Raw genomic sequence first — 21,705 nt, forward strand, 5'->3', positions numbered from 1 at the left:
TACATTCCAAAAGTGTTCTCTTCCATCCCCATTTTATATAAATCTGGAGCCATTCTAAAGCTGAATATAAAAAGATACGCTATACCATTGACTACAGAATACTACAAAGTTTTATTGCCATTTAAACAAAGAAGCCATAACAGTTAAATGAGCTCAAGAAATAGGTTTCAGTATCACAAGGTGCCAGCTGTAAAGAGTTATGGCTAATTGAATATGGAACTCCTGCTTAATCAGATAACTGCTCTGCTATTTCCAAATGAAATGCCATTTCCATACTGCCTGAAAATGGCCCGTTTTATTGGTAACCAGAGAAAACAATATAAACTGTAAATAACATTAAGTGCTCTGTTTACCCATTCCAGGCACTGAAGTAGCAGGGGATCCTAGACGTCTTGGTAACACATTTGATGACAGGGCTGGAGTAGCAGTTCTTTCTGGGGGTCCACCCGGGGCTGAACTGTCCTTTGGTGGTCCAGGAGATACTGGAACTTGTGGAGGAGGGCCCTGGCTAGAGCTGGCTGGTGTCGGAGAAAGGTTTCTCTGAGCTGCAGTTCGCTGACGAATCTCTGAGAATAAGAATTAAAAAGCGTATGTTTTATTTAATATCCATATTAGCCAATACCACAAAATGATTTACATTTAATAAAGTTTTGTAGCACTAGAAAGCATCGTAACATCAAAACTTCTTGTAATAAGAAGTTTATAAGATGTAACATCGAAAATAACTATAACAGAGGACTCCATTTCTGACCCTTCACTTCCAACTGCATATATTTACACAAAAGCCTTGATCTAAGTTTATCTACAGATACCACTTTTCAAAATAAATTCAAATAAAATAAAATCATCACCCAATTATGTGTCATGTCTTTATATAGTAATCCTTCTTAATTTATGATAAAGGAAAGTAAGTTTATCAGAATTTGTGAAAACTCTGATGAAAATGGCAGATTTGTTTCTTCAAGATAAGCAAAATGTTAACTCTACGAAATGAGTGAATAAGTATATTCTGGAATTATCGCATAATTTATGAGGTATTTAATCCAAGTAGTCACAGAAATGCTGAAAAAGTAGTCTTTACTATTAGATACTATTCCCAATCTCCTTTATACTCTTACTGTCTTTTGGTAATTTTCTTTTTGCCAATACATTCAATAAAGGAAAACTTCCACTTTGCATAAACAGTATTATTATAAATAAATCTTATCTTTTAGTTGCAAAAATTACAAGATTTTCTGTAACAGGGGCTGGTAAATATGCCAAATCCAGGCTCCCCCCACCCCTTTTTGTAGTTTTATTAAAATGTGACAATGCTCTTATGTTAGTCACCATACAGTATATTCTTAGTTTTTGATGTAGTGTTCCATGACTCATCGTCTGCGTATAACACCCAGTGCTCCATGCAATATGTGCCCCCCTTAATACCCATCACCAGCCTATCCCAATCCCCCTCCCCTCTGAAGCCCTCAGTTTGTTTCCCAGAGTCCATAGTCTCTCGTGGTTCATTCCCCCTTCTGTTTACCCCCCCTTCATTCTTCCCTTCCTTCTCCTACCAATCTCCCTGCTATTTCTTATGTTCCATAAATGAGTGAAACCATATGATAATTGTCTTTCTCTGCTTGACTTATTTCACTTAGCATAATCTCCTCCAGTCCCTCCATGTTGCTGCAAATGTTGGGTAATCGTTCTTTCTGATGGCTGAGTAATATTCCATTGTATATATGGACCACATCTTCTTTATCCATTCGTCTGTTGAAGGGCATCTCGGCTCCTTCCACGATTTAGCTATTGTGGACAACGCTGTAATGAACATTGGGGTGCATATGGCCCTTCTCTTCACTATGTCTGTATCTTTGGGGTAAATATCCAGTAGTGCAATTGCTGGGTCATAGGGTAGCTCTATTTTTAACTTCTTGAGGGACATCCCCTGTTTTCCAAAGTGGCTGTACCAACTTACATTCCCACCAACAGTGTAAGAGGGTTTCCCTTTCTCCACATCCTCTCCAACATTTGTTGTTTCTTGCCTTGTCAATTTTTGCCATTCTAACTGGCGTAAGGTGGTATCTCAATGTGGTTTTGATTTGAATTTCCCTGATGACAATGTTCTTTTGTTTATATATTGTCTATGGCTGCTTTAGAAGAGCTGAGCATTTACAAGAGATCATATGGCTGTCAGAGCCATTTACTATATTTACTATCTGGCCCTTTACGGAAAGTTTCATGATCCCCTACTCCATAACACAAAATTCAATTCTATTATTTCCCCTCCCCACCAATATCTTACTTGAATGTTGATGGTAAGATCTCAAGTAAAGAAGTGCTTATTGCTTTTTAATTCTATATATCACCTTAAATTATCACAAATCCTGAAATAGTAGGCTGAAACCAAAGATGTTAAATTTTAACTGGCATGACTGGTAAAAATGCATACTTCCAGAAGCAAAATATTTTAAATTTGGACTCTATTTGACAGTTAAAGATTTTCATGAAGAGTTCATTGCGACTAAAAGTACAGCTCTAGCATCAGGTTTCAGTTCACTACAATCTAGCAGAAAAGTTTGGTTAGAATCCTGGCTGTAGCTTATAGCATTACATGACTTCAGATGGGTTAACGTCACTAAACCTCTCTTCTTTATCTATAAATTTAGGATAATAATATTAACTCATAGAATTGTTATAAGGATTAAATGATGTCTGTATTGATAGCTCACATTTATCGAATACATAATATTTCAGATGACAGCGTTTTCACACAAAGTATCTTCAAATGACCAGTTAGTGAGCTGTAATTACTAAGACCAACTAATTTTCCTCTGGCTCTTAATTTAGTCTCTAACTTAGCCACTGAAATAATAAATTACAAGCAGATCATCATTATATAAATGGAACTACCTTTATATCTGGCTATTTTCCATGCAGTTTATATAGAAATTTCCAGATTTTATCTGATCTAATTATATCCTAATATCTCCTGCAAATTAGCTGGTTACTTAATTATCTTTTATTCACAAAGAACACCTTAACAGGTGGTTACACATTGGGGAAAACCATGAAATGCTGCAAAAGGTATTAGGGGCACCCGGCTGGCTCAGTTGGTAAAGCATGCAACTCAATCTCAGGGTTGTGAGTTGAAGCCCCACACCGGGCATGGAGACTACTTTAAAAAAAAAAATGCTGCGAAAGATACTAAGATCAATGAACTTACATTAAGATTTGATCATTCAAATTAATTTTTAAAAAACAAGGCATCAAATACTGTAAATCATTTTTTAGCCAATTTTCAGGTAAAACATAACTCCAAAAAATGACATTTTTCTTCCAGATAAATAAAAGTTTAAAATATATCAAACTATATTAAAAGTGGTTATTATTCTTTCACTTCTTGAACAAAGACTTGAAACTGCTTTCTCTGAATGTACATCTACCCTGGGACAATTAATTAAAGTACCTTTTTAACATACATCCCTCATATCACTCACGGACTACTGAAAGTTGAGGTCTATAACTAGCTGGGTTAAAAAAGGACACCATGTCTAGCATTCCATGAAAAAGATGTGGCTTAATAATTTCTGAAACTAAATTTAGACAAAAAAAGGAGAAAAGTGATACAAAAGAGTCAGGAAAGGGAGAAAACATACTTTCCTTGTTTTCAAAGGAAAAGCAGGTAACAAAGAGTTACAATATCAATAGGTGAAAATAGCAATACAACACCAAATCTATATTTGGTACGGTGTTATGAAATATTCTTGTAGTCCCAATTTTAACATCTAAGATATGTCCACTTCTAGTTATTTGCCATTCACAAATGCTTTGTATTATAACTATTCTAAAAACTTTCTGGTATCTAACAACGTATTATATTGGTTATGTTTAACATCTCCTGCATTTAAATGTAAAACACCATCCCACAAAAAAGATTTACCAAGCATTTCGCATCAATTTGTTAAAGTATCATAAGTGTTCCGTAAGTTCAATTCTTGACTGGAGGATGTTTCAACATCTTTATCAATGATCAACCACTGATTCAATAAAAATTACACCAAGTATGAGTACATGTCTATATTTTTAAATTCAAAATGAAGCAAACAGAATCTAAATGAGATTTAAAACTTCTATATTACAATAAACAAAAGAAAACAAAGTTTAAAATAATGATAAAACGGCACTTGGTAGCTCAGTCGGTTAAAATAATAAAACAAGATAGTTGTTAAAAAGCATAGACTCTGCCTGAAATAAGTTAAAGACAAATACCATATGATTTCACTCACATGTGGAATTCAAGAAACAAAACAGATGAACATGGAGAAAAAAAGAGGCAATCCATAAAACAGACTCTTAACTATAGAGAACAAACTAAGGGTTGCTGGGGGGGTGGGCAGTGGGAGGGTGGAGACGGGTTAAATGGGTGATGGGGATTAAGGAGAACACTTGTGATGAGCATGGAATATTGTATGTAAGTGATGAATCACTAAATTCTACGCCTGAAACTAATGTTACACTGTTAGTTAACTAATGTTAACTAACCGGAATTTAAATAAAAACTTGAAACTACAAAGAAAAAAAGAGCAGACTCTGGGATCAAGCTGTGTTGATTCAAATTTCAGCTCCACCCTGTTTATTAGATGGACAAGCAGCCTCTTCCAAGTTGATGACTAATTTCAGTTCAGCTTCCTTATAATAGGAATACTTACCTCTTAACAGTTGTTGTAAAGATTAAATGAGATAAGCAATGCAAAGGGCTTAACCAAAGCACAGGTACTTAACAAGTAGTTAATAAGCAAAAACTATTAGAAGTAGTATTCATCTAAAGGTTCCAGAGATCACAATAAATCAAAAGCTAAGCAATCTAGAATTTCTAAAGCAAAAATTAAAATGTGGATACTAATGTACAAATTAAATGCTTTCCTAAACTCATTTGTGAACTTATTTAAATGTGTAAATTCACAATTTATGCAAAAACTTAAATCTGTGACTCTAGCTTGCTCTTAAATAATTCTTAAGATAAACGTTCTATAATACAAATAATTCTCGATTTATCAGATTTTTAAATACTGATTGTTTACATACTTGTAGAGGGTTTTATCTTTGTTTTGGTATTAAGCTGGAGTGGGAAGAATACCACACTACAGTTAGGAGGTCTGGATTTTCATCCTAGCCAATACCACCGGTTCCTTATGCAAAGTAAAAAGTCTTTTATCCACTCTGGGTTTCAAATTTCTTTAAAGAGTGTTGGCAAAACTACAAAGACAATCCTCATATTTTCCCTAGCACTGGTCAAAGGTTTTACCAACGTTACATCCAGTTCTCAGCCTCATAAGAAAAAGCACCAAAAAAAGCCTTTGAATGATTCACATATGCAAAAGTGGAGATTCTTAAATTTAGGGTGAATTTGGCTCTTTATAAGTGATTATTAAATGTAGTTAAGTGAGACATGGGGATATAGCTTCAGGAGAGTTTCTATTTTTAAATTTATATAAATTCTGGTCTCTTTTGTTTAAATTTATATGATTTCCTTAAATAATCAAAATAATAAAGACCATGCACCTGGTATATCTTCCTTTTACTTTCAAAAAATTTTCTAAGGTCTATATTCACTGTATCATCTTCTACGTAACCTACTCATAATAAGCTACTTTAAATTCAGCCTCTACCCTACTTCTCTACTTAAACTGTTTTCTCGGGGCGCCTGGGTGGCTCAGTGGTTAGGCAGCTGCCTCTGGCTCAGGGCATGGTCCCGGCGCCACATCAGGCTCCTCTGCTGAGAGCCTGCTTCTTCCTCTCCCACTCCCCCTGCTTGTGTTCCCTCTCTCTCTGGCTATCTCTCTCTCTGTCGAATAAATAGATAAAATTTAAATTAAAAAAAAACGCTAAATAAAGAAACAGAGAGAGAAAGAGAGGGGGAAAAAGAAAAGAGAGAGAAAAAGAGGGAGGGAGGGAGGAAGGGAGGAAGTTAGGAGTGAGGGAAGGAGAGTGGAAGGAAAGGAAAGGAAAGGAAAGGAAAGGAAAGGAAAGGAAAGGAAAGGAAAGGAAAGGAAAGGAAAGGAAAGGAAGGGGGAGGGAGGGAGGGAAGAAGGGAGGGAGGAAGAAAGAAAAGAAAGAAAGATCTTGTCCAACATTTCACTCCTCGACCTAACACAATCTGTTTTTTGTTCTCCTTCTTAGCTACCACAGTATCACTTACCACTGAAGGCACCATTGGTTTGGTTACCAACAAACTTATCACCATTACTGTTACAGCTACTCTTTATCAAATCCCTATTATCTGCCAGGAACTATAATAGGTGCTTAATGTGAGTTTACTAATGTCGCCTAATATTAAGACCAACTCTTTGAGAAAATTCAAACCCTCAGTTTTCAAAAGAAGAAACCAAAGCTCAGAAGCTAAGTAATTTGTCAAAAGTCTCACAGTACATAAGAGATAGAGGCAGGATACAAATCCCAGTTTTCATTACAACAACTCTGGACAACTCTGGACAACCCTCAACTTTGTACAACCTATCAGATTCAATGACCTCATTCGTCTCCTACTAAACTTGACCCTCTGCAGACTATGACAGCAGATGCCATCCCATCTACATTTCAACGTTCTAGACACCAGGTTAGTTCTGCTTTTAATTCTAATCATGCCTTCTTTTTCCTGAGTTCCTCCTTTCTCCTTCTACCCTTAAATGTTAATGTTCCCTGGGGTTCTGTCATAGCCTTCTTACTCTATTTTCTTTCCCTGGGCAATTTCACTCAATCCCATGGTTTGAAGAACTATCATCTATACGTCCCAATGATTCCTAATCTGTACCTATAACCTTAACCTTTTTCCTGAGTTTCATATAAAATAATCAATTACCTATAAACCATACCACCTGGATGTCACTTGACTCAACAAAGCCAAAAGCAAATCCATTATCTTCTACATAAACCTACTACTCAAATTCTTACGTTTCTTACCTTGCTTAAGACACTAACATCTAACCAGTTGCCAAAAACCTAGGTGATATCTGGACACCTCCTCCCACTCCACACTATCCAAATCTAGTATCATCAAATCTTGTCAATCTACCCTTAAATCTTAATTATCTTTTAAATCCCTTCTTTTTCAACTCCTTTGCCACAACTTTATGTAGTTCAGGCCTTTATCTCTTTTCTATATTAGATAATATCCTAATCAATCTCCATGTCTTCAGCCTTGCTCTCTCCAATCCTTGCTCCATATTACAAAAAAAAAAAAAAGTGTTCTAAAATGCAAAGCCTCCAGAGGCTTTCCGTGTTGCATTTAAGATAAAGTCCCAAACTCCATAGTGTTGCATACAAAATACTTCATAATTATCCCTCCCTCACTAAAACACTACATCCCTTTTTCAGGCACATAGCACTATTTGCAGTCCCTCAAGGTACCAACTTGTTTTTCTCTTCTTATCTTTGCATGTGAAGTAGACCTGAGAGTCCTTTCCCAATGCACTCTCAAAGCAAATTGTTACTAAAATTTATAATGCATTATGATTTGTGCCTACCTTCACTGCAGTCCTTAGTATGTTAAGATTATTTACATGTGCATACTCCTTTGAACCAAGAGCTCCTAGAGAAAAACTGCATCTTTGCAGCCCCAGGATTTGGCAAGTAACTAGCATAGAGCTTAATAAACATCTCTGAAATAACTTTACTTTCCTCTTGCATTTCAATATCAAATTTCCAACTGCCTATTACCCAACTTAGATGGTGTAGTAGGCAGAATAATGGCCTCCCAAACATGTCCACATCCTCATCCTCAGAACCTATAAATGTTATGCTACATGCAAGGGGAATTAAGACTGCAGACAGATTTAAGATTGTTAATCAGCTGAATATGTGTTGCCTGCTACACTGAGACTTTCAGCCTAACTTCAGATCATACAAACAAGCTACCTACAAGCAGAAAATATGCTAATCATATATACCACTTGCCAGCCTTTAGTTTACTATTTTGTTCTCCTGCTTTTTAAATTAAGAATACATTTTGCTTATATTATTTATAACAAATAATCCAATTTAAAAATGAGCAGAGGACCTAAGTGGACGTTTTTCCAAAGAAGACATATAGATGGCCAAAAGACACATGGAAAGAAACTCAACATCACTAATCATCAAGGAAATGAATATCAACACACAATGAGATATCACCTCACACTGGTCAGAATGGCTTAATAACAAAAAGACAAGCAACAACAAGTGTTGGCAAGGATGTGGAAGAAAGGGAACCCTTGTAAACTGTTGGTAGGAATGTAAATTGGTGCAGTCACTATGGAAAACAGTTTTGTGGTTCCTCAAAAAAATAAAAAATAAAAAGTAGAAATACCATACAACTTCTACTTCTGAATATTTACCAGAAAAAAACAAAAACAAAAATTTTCTGAAAAGTTATATGCATCTTTATGTTCAATGCATTATTTACAATAGCCAAGACATAGAAGCAACCTAAGTATCCATCGACAGATGAATGGATCAAAAAGATATGATATAGATAGATACACACACACACACACACACACACACACACACACACACACACACACAATGGAATATTACTCAGCCATCAAAAAGGATGAGATCTTGCCATTTGCAACAATATGGATGGACCTAGAGGGTATTATACTAAGTGAAATAAGTCAGACAGAAAAAGACGAGTTACCATATGATTTCACCTATATGTGGAATCTAAAAAAAACAAAACAAATGAACAAACAAAATAAAAACGGACTCATAAATACAGAGAACAAACTGGTGGTTGCCAGAGAATGGGGGCGGGGGGGCAAAATAGGTAAAGGGGATTAAGAGACACAAATTTACAATTATAAAACAAAGTCGTCACAGGGATGAAGAGTACACTATTGGGAATATAGTCAACAATATTGCACTAACTTTGTATGGTGACAGATGATAACTACACTTAGTTTGGAGAGTCTTTTGTAATGCACACAATTGTCAAATCACTATGTTGTATACCTAAAACTAATTTAATGTTGTATGTCAATTATACTTCAATTAAAAAAGAATATGTTTTGTTTTATAGTTCCTTATCTCAATATTTACTTTTTTTCATCACCTTGATGATTTATTTCTACTTTGACTCCTACCTTTCGACTTTAAACAACCTATACCTTGCAGTTCACCAAGGTCCCATTTCGTAAATCATTACTCTACAACACTTAAACAAAATTCGTTAATTCTAAAAAAAAAAAAAGTCTTCTATTTCCTTCAACTCAACACATTTACTAAGCAGCCACTATGAGTAAAGCACTACTGAATGGAATGCAGAGTTGCATATAGAGGTGGCAAGCAAAGATACACAAAATCATGAAACACCAGGTTAAGTGCCATAAAAAAAGGAACCAACAAAGTACCATGGAGGGGCCAAGAATGAGGAGATTAAAAACTCAGTAATGGGATGCAGGAAGGGTTCATGGTAATGGTGGCATTTAAGAAGAACACTGAAAAATGGTTGGGGATCTAAATGCCTTTGTTACCTGTACTAAGGAACATGTGGCAGTTTTAAAATACAGGTCCAAAATTTGCCTCCCATCAAATGGGGGAAGGAGGATGTCTATGTCTCCTCCCTCAATTCTTGCTCTGTTACTGTTTTACCAAGAGAATATAGGTGCCCCAGTTTTCAGGACTACTCTTTGTCTCTTGGGCTGCTTGCTCTTAAAACCCAGCCACCACGTTGGAGCAAGTCCAAGTAACCCATAAGAGAAGTCTATGTGGAGAAAAACTGAGTGCCAGCACCAACTTGTTAGCCATGTGTATAAGACATCTTGGTAGTATATCTTCCAGGCCCAATCAGGTAACACCAGGAGATGTGAGGCAGAGATGAGCGATCTCTGCCAAACCTTGCCAACACTGCAAATTCATGAGCAAAACAAATTAATGTTGTTCTAAGCCACTAAGTTTTGGGGTGGTTTGTTCACACAATAGATAACTGTAACACTATAGATACAACACTTAAGAACACAAAAAAGTGAATTTACTGTTTTGCCAGTGTTTTCCAGATTTTCCAAATCAAACGTACATCTCAAAAAACAGCAAAATATGAAATATCACTCCCTTTGTTGTCAAGATCAAAAAAGATTAGTGATTTCTACTTTAATCTTCTATATATGCCACAGAACACAAGTGAGTAAACTCTAAAAACCTACTTAAGTTATAATCCATTTTCTAGAGCCATTAAACTTTTCTGCAATACTTATTGATTTCAAATTTAGCTGTGGGAGAATACAATTGACTTTTCTCTTGTTAATTTCATTAGTAGAGATGCAGGGTTATGTATAAAGGTAAAAAAGAGTGCATATGTAGCTCCTTTTTGAAACACATATAGGAGAGTCTATTAAGGATTTATAGTCAAAAACTAATCCTAGAACCTTGCCATTAATGATAACTGCACCCTTTTCAAGTTCAAGCATCCCACTCTGAAACCACAGTTACCTTTCCAGATTAATTCCTCTATTATTCTTTCAACTCCAAGAGGATCTATGATCCATTAGTTATTAAATAATTACACTGTTAGAAAGTAAATATTTTAGGCTTGCAGACCACATACAGTTTCTCTTGCATATTCTTATTCTTCTTTGTTATTTTTTAGAACGCTTTAAAAATGTAAAACCAATTCTAAGGTCAAGAGCCGTATAAAACAGGTCTTGTAGTTTGCAGACCCCTATATTAATAATACCAACACCTCTGACTGTCCATCATGTCCTTATTTCCTCTCATGTCCTTATTTCCCTCATGATGATCTTAGATTCCTTAATACATTGTTATAATCACTCCCCTGTGAATAATTTCACCTCCCCTGCCCCTTTATCACTTTATTTAATCCATTAGGTAAAACCCCAACACTGGTTAAGACCAACTCTCTTCCTACTCCACACCTGTACCCATACAGCTAAACACAACTGGAAAACATGTGCAACCATGCTTTATATTCATTGACTGTCAACTAACTTACTTTTTTTTTCTTTCTTTCTTCCCTTCCTTCCTTCTTTCTTTCTTTCTTTATAAGTAGGCTCCACACTGGGCGTGGAGCCCAACATGGGCTTTGAACTCATGACCTTGAGTTCAACACCTGAGCTGACACCAAGAATCGGATGCTTAACCAACTGAGGCACCCAGGTGCCCCAAATTCATGACTGTTAACTTTAAGTGGACATCAGTGTCCCCTGGCATTCCCACATTTTCCTAATCCATTTACTCTCTCACTCCCCTAGAGATTTATTTTATATATTCTCTTCAGGCCCCCAATAACATCTTCCCCATTCTCACTCTCATTAAGAATACAGATACAATGAAAAGACAATTCCCACCACTTACCTGTATCTGCCCATGTTCTCTGTCTTCACTCCTTACTACTGATGAACTATGCATGCTCCCATCAAACCTAACTCCCACACTTGTACATCAAATCCCACCCCTTCTTGCCTCCTCATCAATTGTGTCCATTCTCTCCATCATCAATTATTTCTGGTCTTCTAGGCCATTCCCAGTAGCATACAAACATGCTATTTCTTTCATACAACAAGTTCATCCACATACACATAATGCTTCCCCATCCACTCCCTCTTATTCAAAAGAATAGTCTCTTCTGTCTCCAACTTCTCTACTCCCTATTTTCTTAAGCGCACTCTAATCAGGCTCTTGCCCTCATTCCTCCACCAAAACCATTATTTTCAAGATCACTATGGACCTCAACATTGTTAAAATCAATATTCAATTCTGAACTCTAAACTTAATTGGCAATGTTTCTCATAGGTGACCACTACCCTGAAACACTCTCTTTAGTTAGCATCCAGGACCCCACATTCTCCAGGGTTTGCTCTCACTGACCACTTCTCAGTTCCTCTTTATGGCTCCTCCTCATTACTCCCAACATCTTAAGGTTAGAGTGCTCCACGGCAGCCTTGGTCCTTTTCTCTTTTTTCTCCACATTTACATCCTTGGTAATCTCATCCAGTCTCATTGTTTTAATACAGTCCACATATTGATGATACCCAGATTTATATCTCCAAGCCAGATAATTCCTCTTTGCCAGACTTATATTCTATCATTTCCTTAAAATATCTACTCGAATGTCTGGCATCTCAAATGCACATGTCCAAAATCAAATCCTGTTCTTCACCACATCATCTCAAACATCCCCCCCTTCCCCAAAAAGTGCTCCTCATGCAATTTCTAACATCTTGGTAAATGACAACTCTATCTTCCCAGTTACTCAGGCCAAAATCCTAAGTTATCTCTGATTCCTCCTTCTCCCACCCTATATCCAATCCACCAGGAAATCTTTTGGGTTCTAACTTCAAAATATATACAGAACCTGACTTCTTAAACCACCTCCACTGTTACTGAACCAAGGTCCAAGCCAAATCAATGCTATCCTAGATTACTACAATAGGTTCCCAAGTAGTTTCCTTCTTCTACGTTTGTTCCCTTTACAGACTCAACAGAGTAACCTTCCCTTTAAAACATAATTTAGATCACGTCAATCCTCTGCTCAAAACAAAAACCATTTTTTTTAAGTAATTGAAAACTGAAATTCTTACAATGGTCTATACTCCATAAGGCCCTACACGGCATGATCCTTTTTTTCCTCTCTTACTGCCCCTCCTATTAGTCTCCCCATTGTTCATTCCAGTGCAGTCATACTGGTCTTGTTATTTCCACAGCAATCTGGGCATGCTCTCTACTCAGCCTTTGCACTTGCCGATTCCTCTGTCTGCAATGTTCTCCCTTCAGATATCTGCATGGCTCATTCCCTCACTTCTTCCATAACTTTGGTCAATTTATCAATGTGGCCTTCCCTGACAACTTCTTCCTCTCCCACTCCCCCTGCTTGTGTTCCCTCTCTCGCTGGCTGTCTCTATCTCTGTCAAATAAATAAATAAAATCTTAAAAAAGAAAAAGAAAATTACAGTGGCAAATACCATTTTTTCATTAAATCCAAATTTTGTTACTTTTTTTTTTTTTAAAGTAGACTCTACACGAAGCATGGAGCCCAACACAGAGCTTAAACTCATGACCCTGAGGCCAAGACCTGAGCTGAGATCAAAAGTTGGACACTTAACTAACAGAGTCACCCAGGCACCCCAAACTTCATTACTTTTTAATCTACTAAGGACAAAGCCTTCCCAACTCTCAGTCTATGATTCCTACAGAACTAGAATAAATGCTAAACACCGAAGTACCATATCATTCTATTAAATGTAAATATGTATACATACACATTTATCTGCCTTTTATGTTCATTTATTCCTTCGTATCAAATAATAACACTATTTTCTAAGATCAAGGTCATGAAAAACAAGGAGAGTCTGAGAAACTGGCACAGCCAAAAAAGCCTAAGACATTTCAACTAAATGTAATGCAGTATCCTGGATGGGATCCTGAAACAGAAAAGGGACATGAGATAAAAAACTAAGGAAATCCGAATAATCTATGGGTTTTAAGTTAATAACAGTGAATCAATATTGGTTCATTAATTTTAACAAATGTACTATGTTGATGTAAGATGTTAATAGGGAAAACTTGGTACAAGGGTATATGGGAATTCTTTGTACTACCTCTGCAATTCTTCTGTAAATCTAAAAATATTCTAAAAGATTATTAAAAAGGAGGAGATGGTCAGGTTACTATTGTGTTCAGTAAATATCACACTCCTTTTAGTGCTAAATCTAAGCAAATCGAAGAATATTATTCTCAAATTTTATAATCAATCTCAGTATAATATATATCATTAACACTAAGTAATAAAAAATAAAAGATATCTTCTATACATGAATCACAGTTCTAGTTCAGCAATCATGCAAGAGTGCTAGTAAAATATATATATATGTACTTATTTTACTAGCTCTCTTGCATTATATATATATATATATATATATATGCATACACACACACACACACACACACACACACACACACACATATATTTTATACTTTTTCCCCCCTTTCTATATCCCACCAGTTCAGAAACAGGTAAAAGACAAAAAGGGAAGAAAAGAGAGGGAGAGAGGAGAAAGAGGGGAAGGAAGGAAGGAAAGAATGAATAACAATGGTTCAAGCAAAGACATTAATATTTGACTAAATTCACAGGAACACAGAACTTAAACATAAATACAATGTATGACTAAGTCACCTACAAAATGATAAGAACCTAAAAGAGATCTGAAAAGATTAAACAAGAAAACTCAATTATAATTCTCAAAAAGTAGAATGAAGTTGAGATATAGTTTAGAATTTTTTTAAATAAGGAAAAAATTCCGAACACCAATTAGTTACTACAGACCTGGAAGAACTAGTAATACTAGAACAGGACACTCCAGAAGAAATATTTTTTAAAGAAAAAAAAAAAAGCTTATAAGCTTAAGGTCAGAAACTATATTATATTCTTCTCTGTATTCTCCATGGTGTTTGCACTTAAGAATTATTTAAAACGTTCTTTTAAGTAAACAATTTATTTATATTATAGCTAAGGGTTAATTCTCCCTAAAAGGATATCCAAAAGCAGTGCCACAGGAATCAAGAGCACAGAGACAAGCAATGGTTTTTCTGTAACTACAATATGATATCAGAAGGAAAAAATGTATTTGGGTTTCAAAGCTTCTAAGGAAAAATGAATTTAGATTTTTCAAGGAAATTACGTTGCCTAAATATTAATAAGTACTTAAGAATGTCAGTAAAGAGGTCATATGTCTTTTCTTTATGAGAGAAAAGAACAGATTATTTTAAGTAACAGCAAGAGCTTTCTGCAAAATACCACATTTAAAAAATATATTTCCTAAAGTTATTTTAAAAATATTTTTGAAAAGTTAGTGCCAGTTATACAAGGGACTGTAAAAATTATAGAACCCTGGCTGATACACCACTCTTTTTAAAATTACTAGAAAGTATAAATTATAGAAAAATTTGAATGGATTATGTAGGCAGGAGTTTCAGAGCAAGTATCTAATTTATTCTAATCATATGTAAACTTTTACATGCATCAAAATTTCAGGCTCATATTTCTATAAACCAAATCCTACTCATAGAAAATGGGAGTGGGTGGGATTCTTCCCATATAGCCCTGCCAATTAGAAAACCTAAAACTATTATGGCTTATTTAGTACCCATGGTCCTTGTGAACATTTATAAAGAACTGACTTCTCAAAGTTCTAAATGTCATCCTAACATTATAAACCAAGCTATAAGGGGCGCCTGGGTGGCGCAGTTGTTAAGCATCTGCCTTCAGCTCAGGGCGTGATCCCAGCGTTCTGGGATCGAGTCCCACATCAGGCTCCTCCGCTAGGAGCCTGTTTCTTCCTCTCCCACTCCCCCTGCCTGTGTTCCCTCTCTCGCTGGCTGTCTCTCTCTGTCAAATAAATAAATAAAATCTTTAAAAAAATAAATAAATAAAATAAACCAAGCTATAATTCTGATGATTAACAGATATAGAAGTTTAAATTTTTAAAAATAATATATTCTATATTGCAATAAAAGCCTTATAAACTATATTATTATATTCTAGAGAAGAGAACAAAGAGGAAAGCCAATACAAACTCAAAAATATCTTTTCACATGTTAGAATTACTTCATGTAGCCACTTAAAATAATGACTTTTTAACTTTTACATAATATTTAATGATATAATAGTAATGGCTTAATAATCTGGTAATATAACCTCAAAAAGAAAGAGTTAATGTTATTATATGGCAGTAATTCCAATTTTTTCTAAATTATTAGAAATTCAAAATTTCTAAATTATCTTATTATCCTAAATAAAAGTGTTCTTAGAAGAAACTTCAAGCTTGACAACAATCTTCATTAAATTCCTCAAAAACAAATCATAAAAATGTAAGAATTTTCTTTTTTTAAAAGATTTATTTGAGAGAGAAAGAGAGAGCGGGAGCATGGAGGGGAGAGGCAGAGGGACAGGAAGAGAGAAATAAGCAGACTCCATGCTGAGTGCAGAGCCTGATGCAGGACTCAGTATCAGGACCCTGAGATCATGACCTGAGCCAAAACCAAGAGTCAGTTGCTTAACCAACTGAGCCTCTGAAGTGTCCCTGTAAGAATTTTCATAAGGTATTCTAAGAGATTCTCATGTGAAAGGGGAAAAAAACTTACAAAATACTGGTGAAATTATTTAAATTTCAAAAGCTTAAAACCAATTATATATTTAATCTCAACAGATAACATCTTTACTTTTCAACATATTCCTGAAAAATCAAAATGAAATAAACTTATTGCCATCCACTCCAAGTCATAACCCATATTACCAAATATAAATTAACATAAAAGCATTCTACATAAGTTTTTACACACCTCTATCACACTTTTGAACTCACTTGGATAAATATGGATCTTTCCAACAGCAGCAGCAGTTTCTACAAAGTTATTTACCTTGTCCAGGTCTTGCAGTTACAGCTGCTCCAGCAGATGGCGGCTCAAACTCCTGTCAATTACAATAATGTTATTACAGTGACCTACTACAATGCACTATTTATAATAAAATAGCAGTGATATAACAGCCTTACCTTTGCTTTCTTTGAGTCTGGATCAAACCTTTCAAGAATTAATTTAGCCGTTTTATAAGTTTCTTTTTCCATGACTTCTTCAAGCTACGAACAAAAATTTCCATAAATTGCCACACTTCAAAACATACACATGACTTATTTTTATAAGTCCTATTCCAAAAGTGTTCAAGTACAATGCTTAAAATAAACAACATATAATATATCCAGATAGCATCAAAGACTTCCTACATTCAAATAATTAAAATCCAGATTTTAAAATGGCTTCTAAACTCTAATATGTTACTTGTATTTAACAGCTTTACTGCAAGGAAATATCAAATACTGCTAATTGTTTACATATAATGAGGAGAATAATTACATGCACCAACTTCAATAATGGAATGTGCAAAAATCTATCAGCCATCATTATTGGAAGTTATTAGACATGACAAGCAAGTGACAGGCAATTCCTCAGATTTATTTCCTCATAGCACTTAATGCTATTAATTTAAAGAAGGTCGTTAGCCAAGAGCTTTACAAAATAAAATCTCTGTGCCAATTAGCTGCTGTCAGCATCGATTTTAGATTATTTATTAGCAGAAGCAATTAGCTTGCTGCAAATGCAGTGAAAACTCACTCACTGGGAGAACAGCCATGGAATTTGCTCAAATGACTTTAAAAGCTGAAGCTCCCCCTTTTTTACTTAGATTCAAACAACTTTAGAGGGAAAAAAACCATAGTAAGAATTTAAGTAAAAATTTTACTGAGTTCTATACTCACACTAGGGACTGTAATTAAAATGGTTCATTACTATAGCATTTTATTTACAATACACTCAAGTCACTCTATGGCTTAATACAGGGTTTAATTTAAAAAGCAATAACTAGTAAAGTATCATTTTAGCAGTTATGGCCCAATATCAGAAAAAGTTTAATTTTAATACAAGACAGTTGTATTATGACAAATAGATAATGTATAGAAGAAAATGCTTTGTAAAAATTGGAATGGGACCTTTTCCTTCTCAGTGACCACTGATAGACACTTAGATTCATTAAATGTCATATTTATTCCAAAGGTCATTTATTTTAGAATACAAAACAGAGCACATTTACCAAGTTAAAAATATAGTTAAAAATATGCTACCCAATAGTAGTTAATGGATTCCTCATTAAAAACTCAATCAACATTTAAGAAGCTAAGTGCTTAGATGAATGATTTAACCTTGGTTTAGTGAAACTAAAACATTTTCCTAATTATTTCAAAATTATAAATTCTCAAAACAAGCAAATTTAATGTTCTGATGTAAAGGAAATGTTTGCAGTATCACTTTAAACTTGAGAAAAACTGGGAGTCAAGATAGAAAAAGGATACATCATATATCCCTAAATCAACATAGCCTTCATGGAATCTACATGGAATATCAATGAACTAAATTGCTGATCTCTACAAATTAATTTTTGATGTTTTAGACCAATGTGGTGGCAACAGAACTTTACATAATGATGGAAATGGTTTATACCTCCACAATACAGTAACCACTAAACCAGATGTGCTTAGTAACCACTAAGCTTGTGCAACTGAGGAATTTCAGAATTGTAATTTCATTCCATTTTAAACAATGTAAATTTAAAAGATACATGGGCTTTTGGCCACTGATGTGGACAGCACAGTTCTAGACAAAGATGATTGCTAGGCTTAAAAAGATTAGATAACACAGTGATTTTTAAAACAACACAAAACTCAAAACCAAAATGCCACTTCATCAAATGACTGCAACACCTGGTACATCATTCAGAAAATATTCATGTTTATGTTTATGTCTATGTTCATGTAAAGTATCTTCAATACAGTCATTTTTTAAAGCACTAAAAGATGTAAATCTATTCTCCTTTTCTTTAGCACTTCTAACAAAACTTTTTCACATAATAGCTTAATTAACACATGTATCCATACAACATTTTATGTTAATAACTTGTTTTAAGTAGAGACATTCTGATCAGTGTAAAAAACAAACTTTAAACTCTGAAGTCAGAAAAAATCTGGGTTCAGAGCATATCTCCATTCTTAATTACCTAGAAAGACTTTGAGCAATGTCACTGGCCTCGGTGTCTCTTTTTGTAAAGCATTACACTAATATTTTCTTCATAGCACTGTTAGGCACTTTAAATATAATAATAACAGAAAGAGTCTATAACAGTACCTAACACAATAACACATAATCGTCAATGATACTCCAATTATGCAGAATCAGTCTGAAAACAACAGTGTTTCCAAACACCCAAAATATTCATCCCAGCATTCAGGAATAAAAAATTAGATTCTCAGATTTCTCTAAAATACAAGTTGCTTTGTTTTTCATAATATTTTTATTTATTTTTTTTTTAAGATTTTATTTATTTATTCGACAAGGACAGAGACAGCCAGCGAGAGAGGGAACACAAGCAGGGGGAGTGGGAGAGGAAGAAGCAGGCTCATAGCGGAGGAGCCTGACATGGGGCTCGATCCCATAATGCCGGGATCACGCCCTGAGCCGATGGCAGACGCTCAACCACTGTGCCACCCAGGCGCCCCTGTTTTTCATAATATTTTTAAAAATTTTAAATAGTAATGATATTCGTTACCATTCGAATGATTAAACAGAATGAATAACGAGTGAATTGTTGTTCTGTGATAAATTATACTAAAAGTTTCAGAGCTTTTTATTTAAAAAAGAAGATAAACAGTTTATTATGAACCAATATTTTGACAACATTATATATTTCAGTAACATGTAAAAATTATTTCTACTTGATACAGACATTTCATCATAGACAACACTAAAAGAAGGGAAGATTAACAAACCAATCTGAGAAAAAAATTTTAATTTTAAAAGGTAATCCTATAAATATTTAATATTTAAATTATCATGCTTGAAATATAATTTTAAAACACACAAAGCATCAATTGCTCTATCCAATATTCTTTATCTTTGCTTTATGGCAAATATTCTAGATGTAGAAAATTTTCTTTTGTTATATATTGACTGCTCAAATTATTAGAAGTGAGCCCCAAAGCATCTTTAACTCAGAGCATTAGGGTACATGTTGCATTATTTAAACTCACCTTTTTATAATGATGAAAATACCGTCTGTTTACCCTGATTTGGGTTATACTGCTGAAATCAATATTGTTTTTACTAGTTCAGATTTTACGTCATTTTCTGATTTCACAAAGGAGTATTCCACAATAAGTCACATCTTTTCTCTCTGCATTTCTTCTACTATAAATTTACAAAGACCTATAGCTAGCCTACAGTGAATATTCAAATACTGGAAAGTGGCAGCAAACATTGTTAGGTAATATAAAAATACAACATTTGAAACTTCTAGTGAGGTCAACAGCCCTACGCAGAATTACATGCTGAACTTGCTAATTTAAGGACTTCTTTTGCTTCTAAAATTTATTTCACGGAATGTCATTCACAGGATTGTACATAAAATATGCCATATCTATAAGCTTATTATTACTTATTTGCAAGAATAGCTCACTATTAACAAGAGACAGGGCCCATAAAACATAATATGGCCACAAAAGCAAGACTGACTGATTAATTAGATTGTAAGACTTCTCTACTACATGCTCCTGTCCTGTTTGCACAAATGTCCACATTAACCTATAGCTCAGCATGTCAGTGTTTCTTGCTCTTTCTTTCAATTGGCATTAGTGGATTCCTTTGAACCAGTAACATTTGTAGTTAATTGTTAGGCTATAATACTCAGAGAATTATAACACTTCCTTCCATGTTCCTAATTTCTCAACTGATTTTTCTCAGGATTCAGAAAAACATAAATTTCCTGAGAAATGCCAGAAAGGAATTACCACACAGAAATACTATTCTTGAGGGGTGGCTGGGTGCCTCAGTCGGTTGGGCTCAGTAGGTCGACTCTTGGTTTCTGCTCAGGTCATGTGATCTCAGGGTCACAAAATCCAGCCCTGCCTCTGGAGCCTGCTGGAGATTCTCTCCCCTTCCCTTCCCTCTCCCTCCCCCTCCACTCATCTCCCACCTCCCCTACCCCCCACATTGTGTGCCCACGCACTCTCTCTCTCTGAAATAAATAAAATCTAAAAAAAAAAAAAAAGAAGAAGAAGAAATACTATTCTTGGAAAAGTACAGCATTTTCATGAACCCACTTAAATTTCAACTCGTGTTCTGATGGATCCTGATTTTGAACTGTTTTGATGGAATGCTCATGGATGCAAAGGGATTAATCTATTAAACAGTAATTTTTTCTAAAAAAGCTGAATGCTTTTTTGAGCAGCAAAATGTACACATCTAGACTTGGGAGTTTTTTAGATAATTTAAGATTAATTCTTAGCTTTATTTTAATAAGTAAATACTTACATTAAGTTCTTAGATTTAAAACACTGTCAAGATACTAATTTTCCTAAGTAACCTTTTAATCAATTGATAATTCATGTTTATTCTTACAAATTACACTTAAACAAATTACAAATTATATTACAAACCTATTCAGAATAAAGAGACGCATCCCTAAGGAAACCGCCTTTAATAAAATGTCAAGTAGTAAATATAATTTGTATTCATTTTGTTATTGAAAGAGGAGGGATGGGCGTTGGATAATTTTAGACTCATAGTTATTTTCCTACAGGCATTTCAAAATAAAAGTATTTTTAAAGCTAAAAAATGTAGAGTTTAAACTTAAACATCTATGAACAAGATCAGTTTTTATTACATTTAGCTTTTGTTCAGAAGAAGTGCCCCTTCTTTTTCTCTCGTTATCAGCACAATGATCAGCAAGCACCATGCTCCTTACTAACTCACCCCTAACACTTATTGTTCTAAACAAAGTGTAAAGCAACTCAAACAAAGCAGCTCTGTTAAGGGCTTGAGCAATAAAGGCCAGGGACTAGTTCCCAGTAGCAACAGTCATAACCAACAACAGTCAAGTCAATGCAAATTGTGTTCCCTATTAATAAAATGAGTTGGAGCAGCCAACTTATTTTTCTTTAATCATACTGCAAGAAATATGACATACTAAAGCAATTTTGATGCCTCTTGAACCATTTAGATACAGACAACTGTTGACCCATGAACTAAAGTTTCCAACTGTGAGACCTAGATGAAGCAGCTTTATGTTGTGATTCCTTCAAGGGCTATTAAAGAAGAAGTAAATAACTTGGCTTGTCTTTTCAGAGTTTT

General features: G+C 34.8%; 1 protein-coding gene across 4 annotated transcripts in view; it reads right to left on the bottom strand.

Moving 5' to 3' along the window:
• LNPK (lunapark, ER junction formation factor) overlaps positions 1-21,705 on the bottom strand; it is an 81,812-nt gene that overhangs the window by 21,927 nt on the left and 38,180 nt on the right. For all 4 annotated transcript variants that reach the window (XM_026492505.4, XM_026492506.4, XM_026492503.4 and 1 more), the window contains exons 7-9: positions 16,527-16,610; positions 16,393-16,444; positions 354-566 (exon numbers count right to left, since the gene is read on the bottom strand). In XM_026492505.4, coding sequence (XP_026348290.2) covers positions 354-566; positions 16,393-16,444; positions 16,527-16,610 — 349 coding nt within the window. The remainder of the gene's footprint in view (positions 1-353; positions 567-16,392; positions 16,445-16,526; positions 16,611-21,705) is intronic.

The sequence above is a fragment of the Ursus arctos genome, unplaced genomic scaffold (genome assembly GCF_023065955.2).
Source record: "Ursus arctos isolate Adak ecotype North America unplaced genomic scaffold, UrsArc2.0 scaffold_1, whole genome shotgun sequence".
Taxonomy (NCBI): domain Eukaryota; kingdom Metazoa; phylum Chordata; class Mammalia; order Carnivora; family Ursidae; genus Ursus; species Ursus arctos.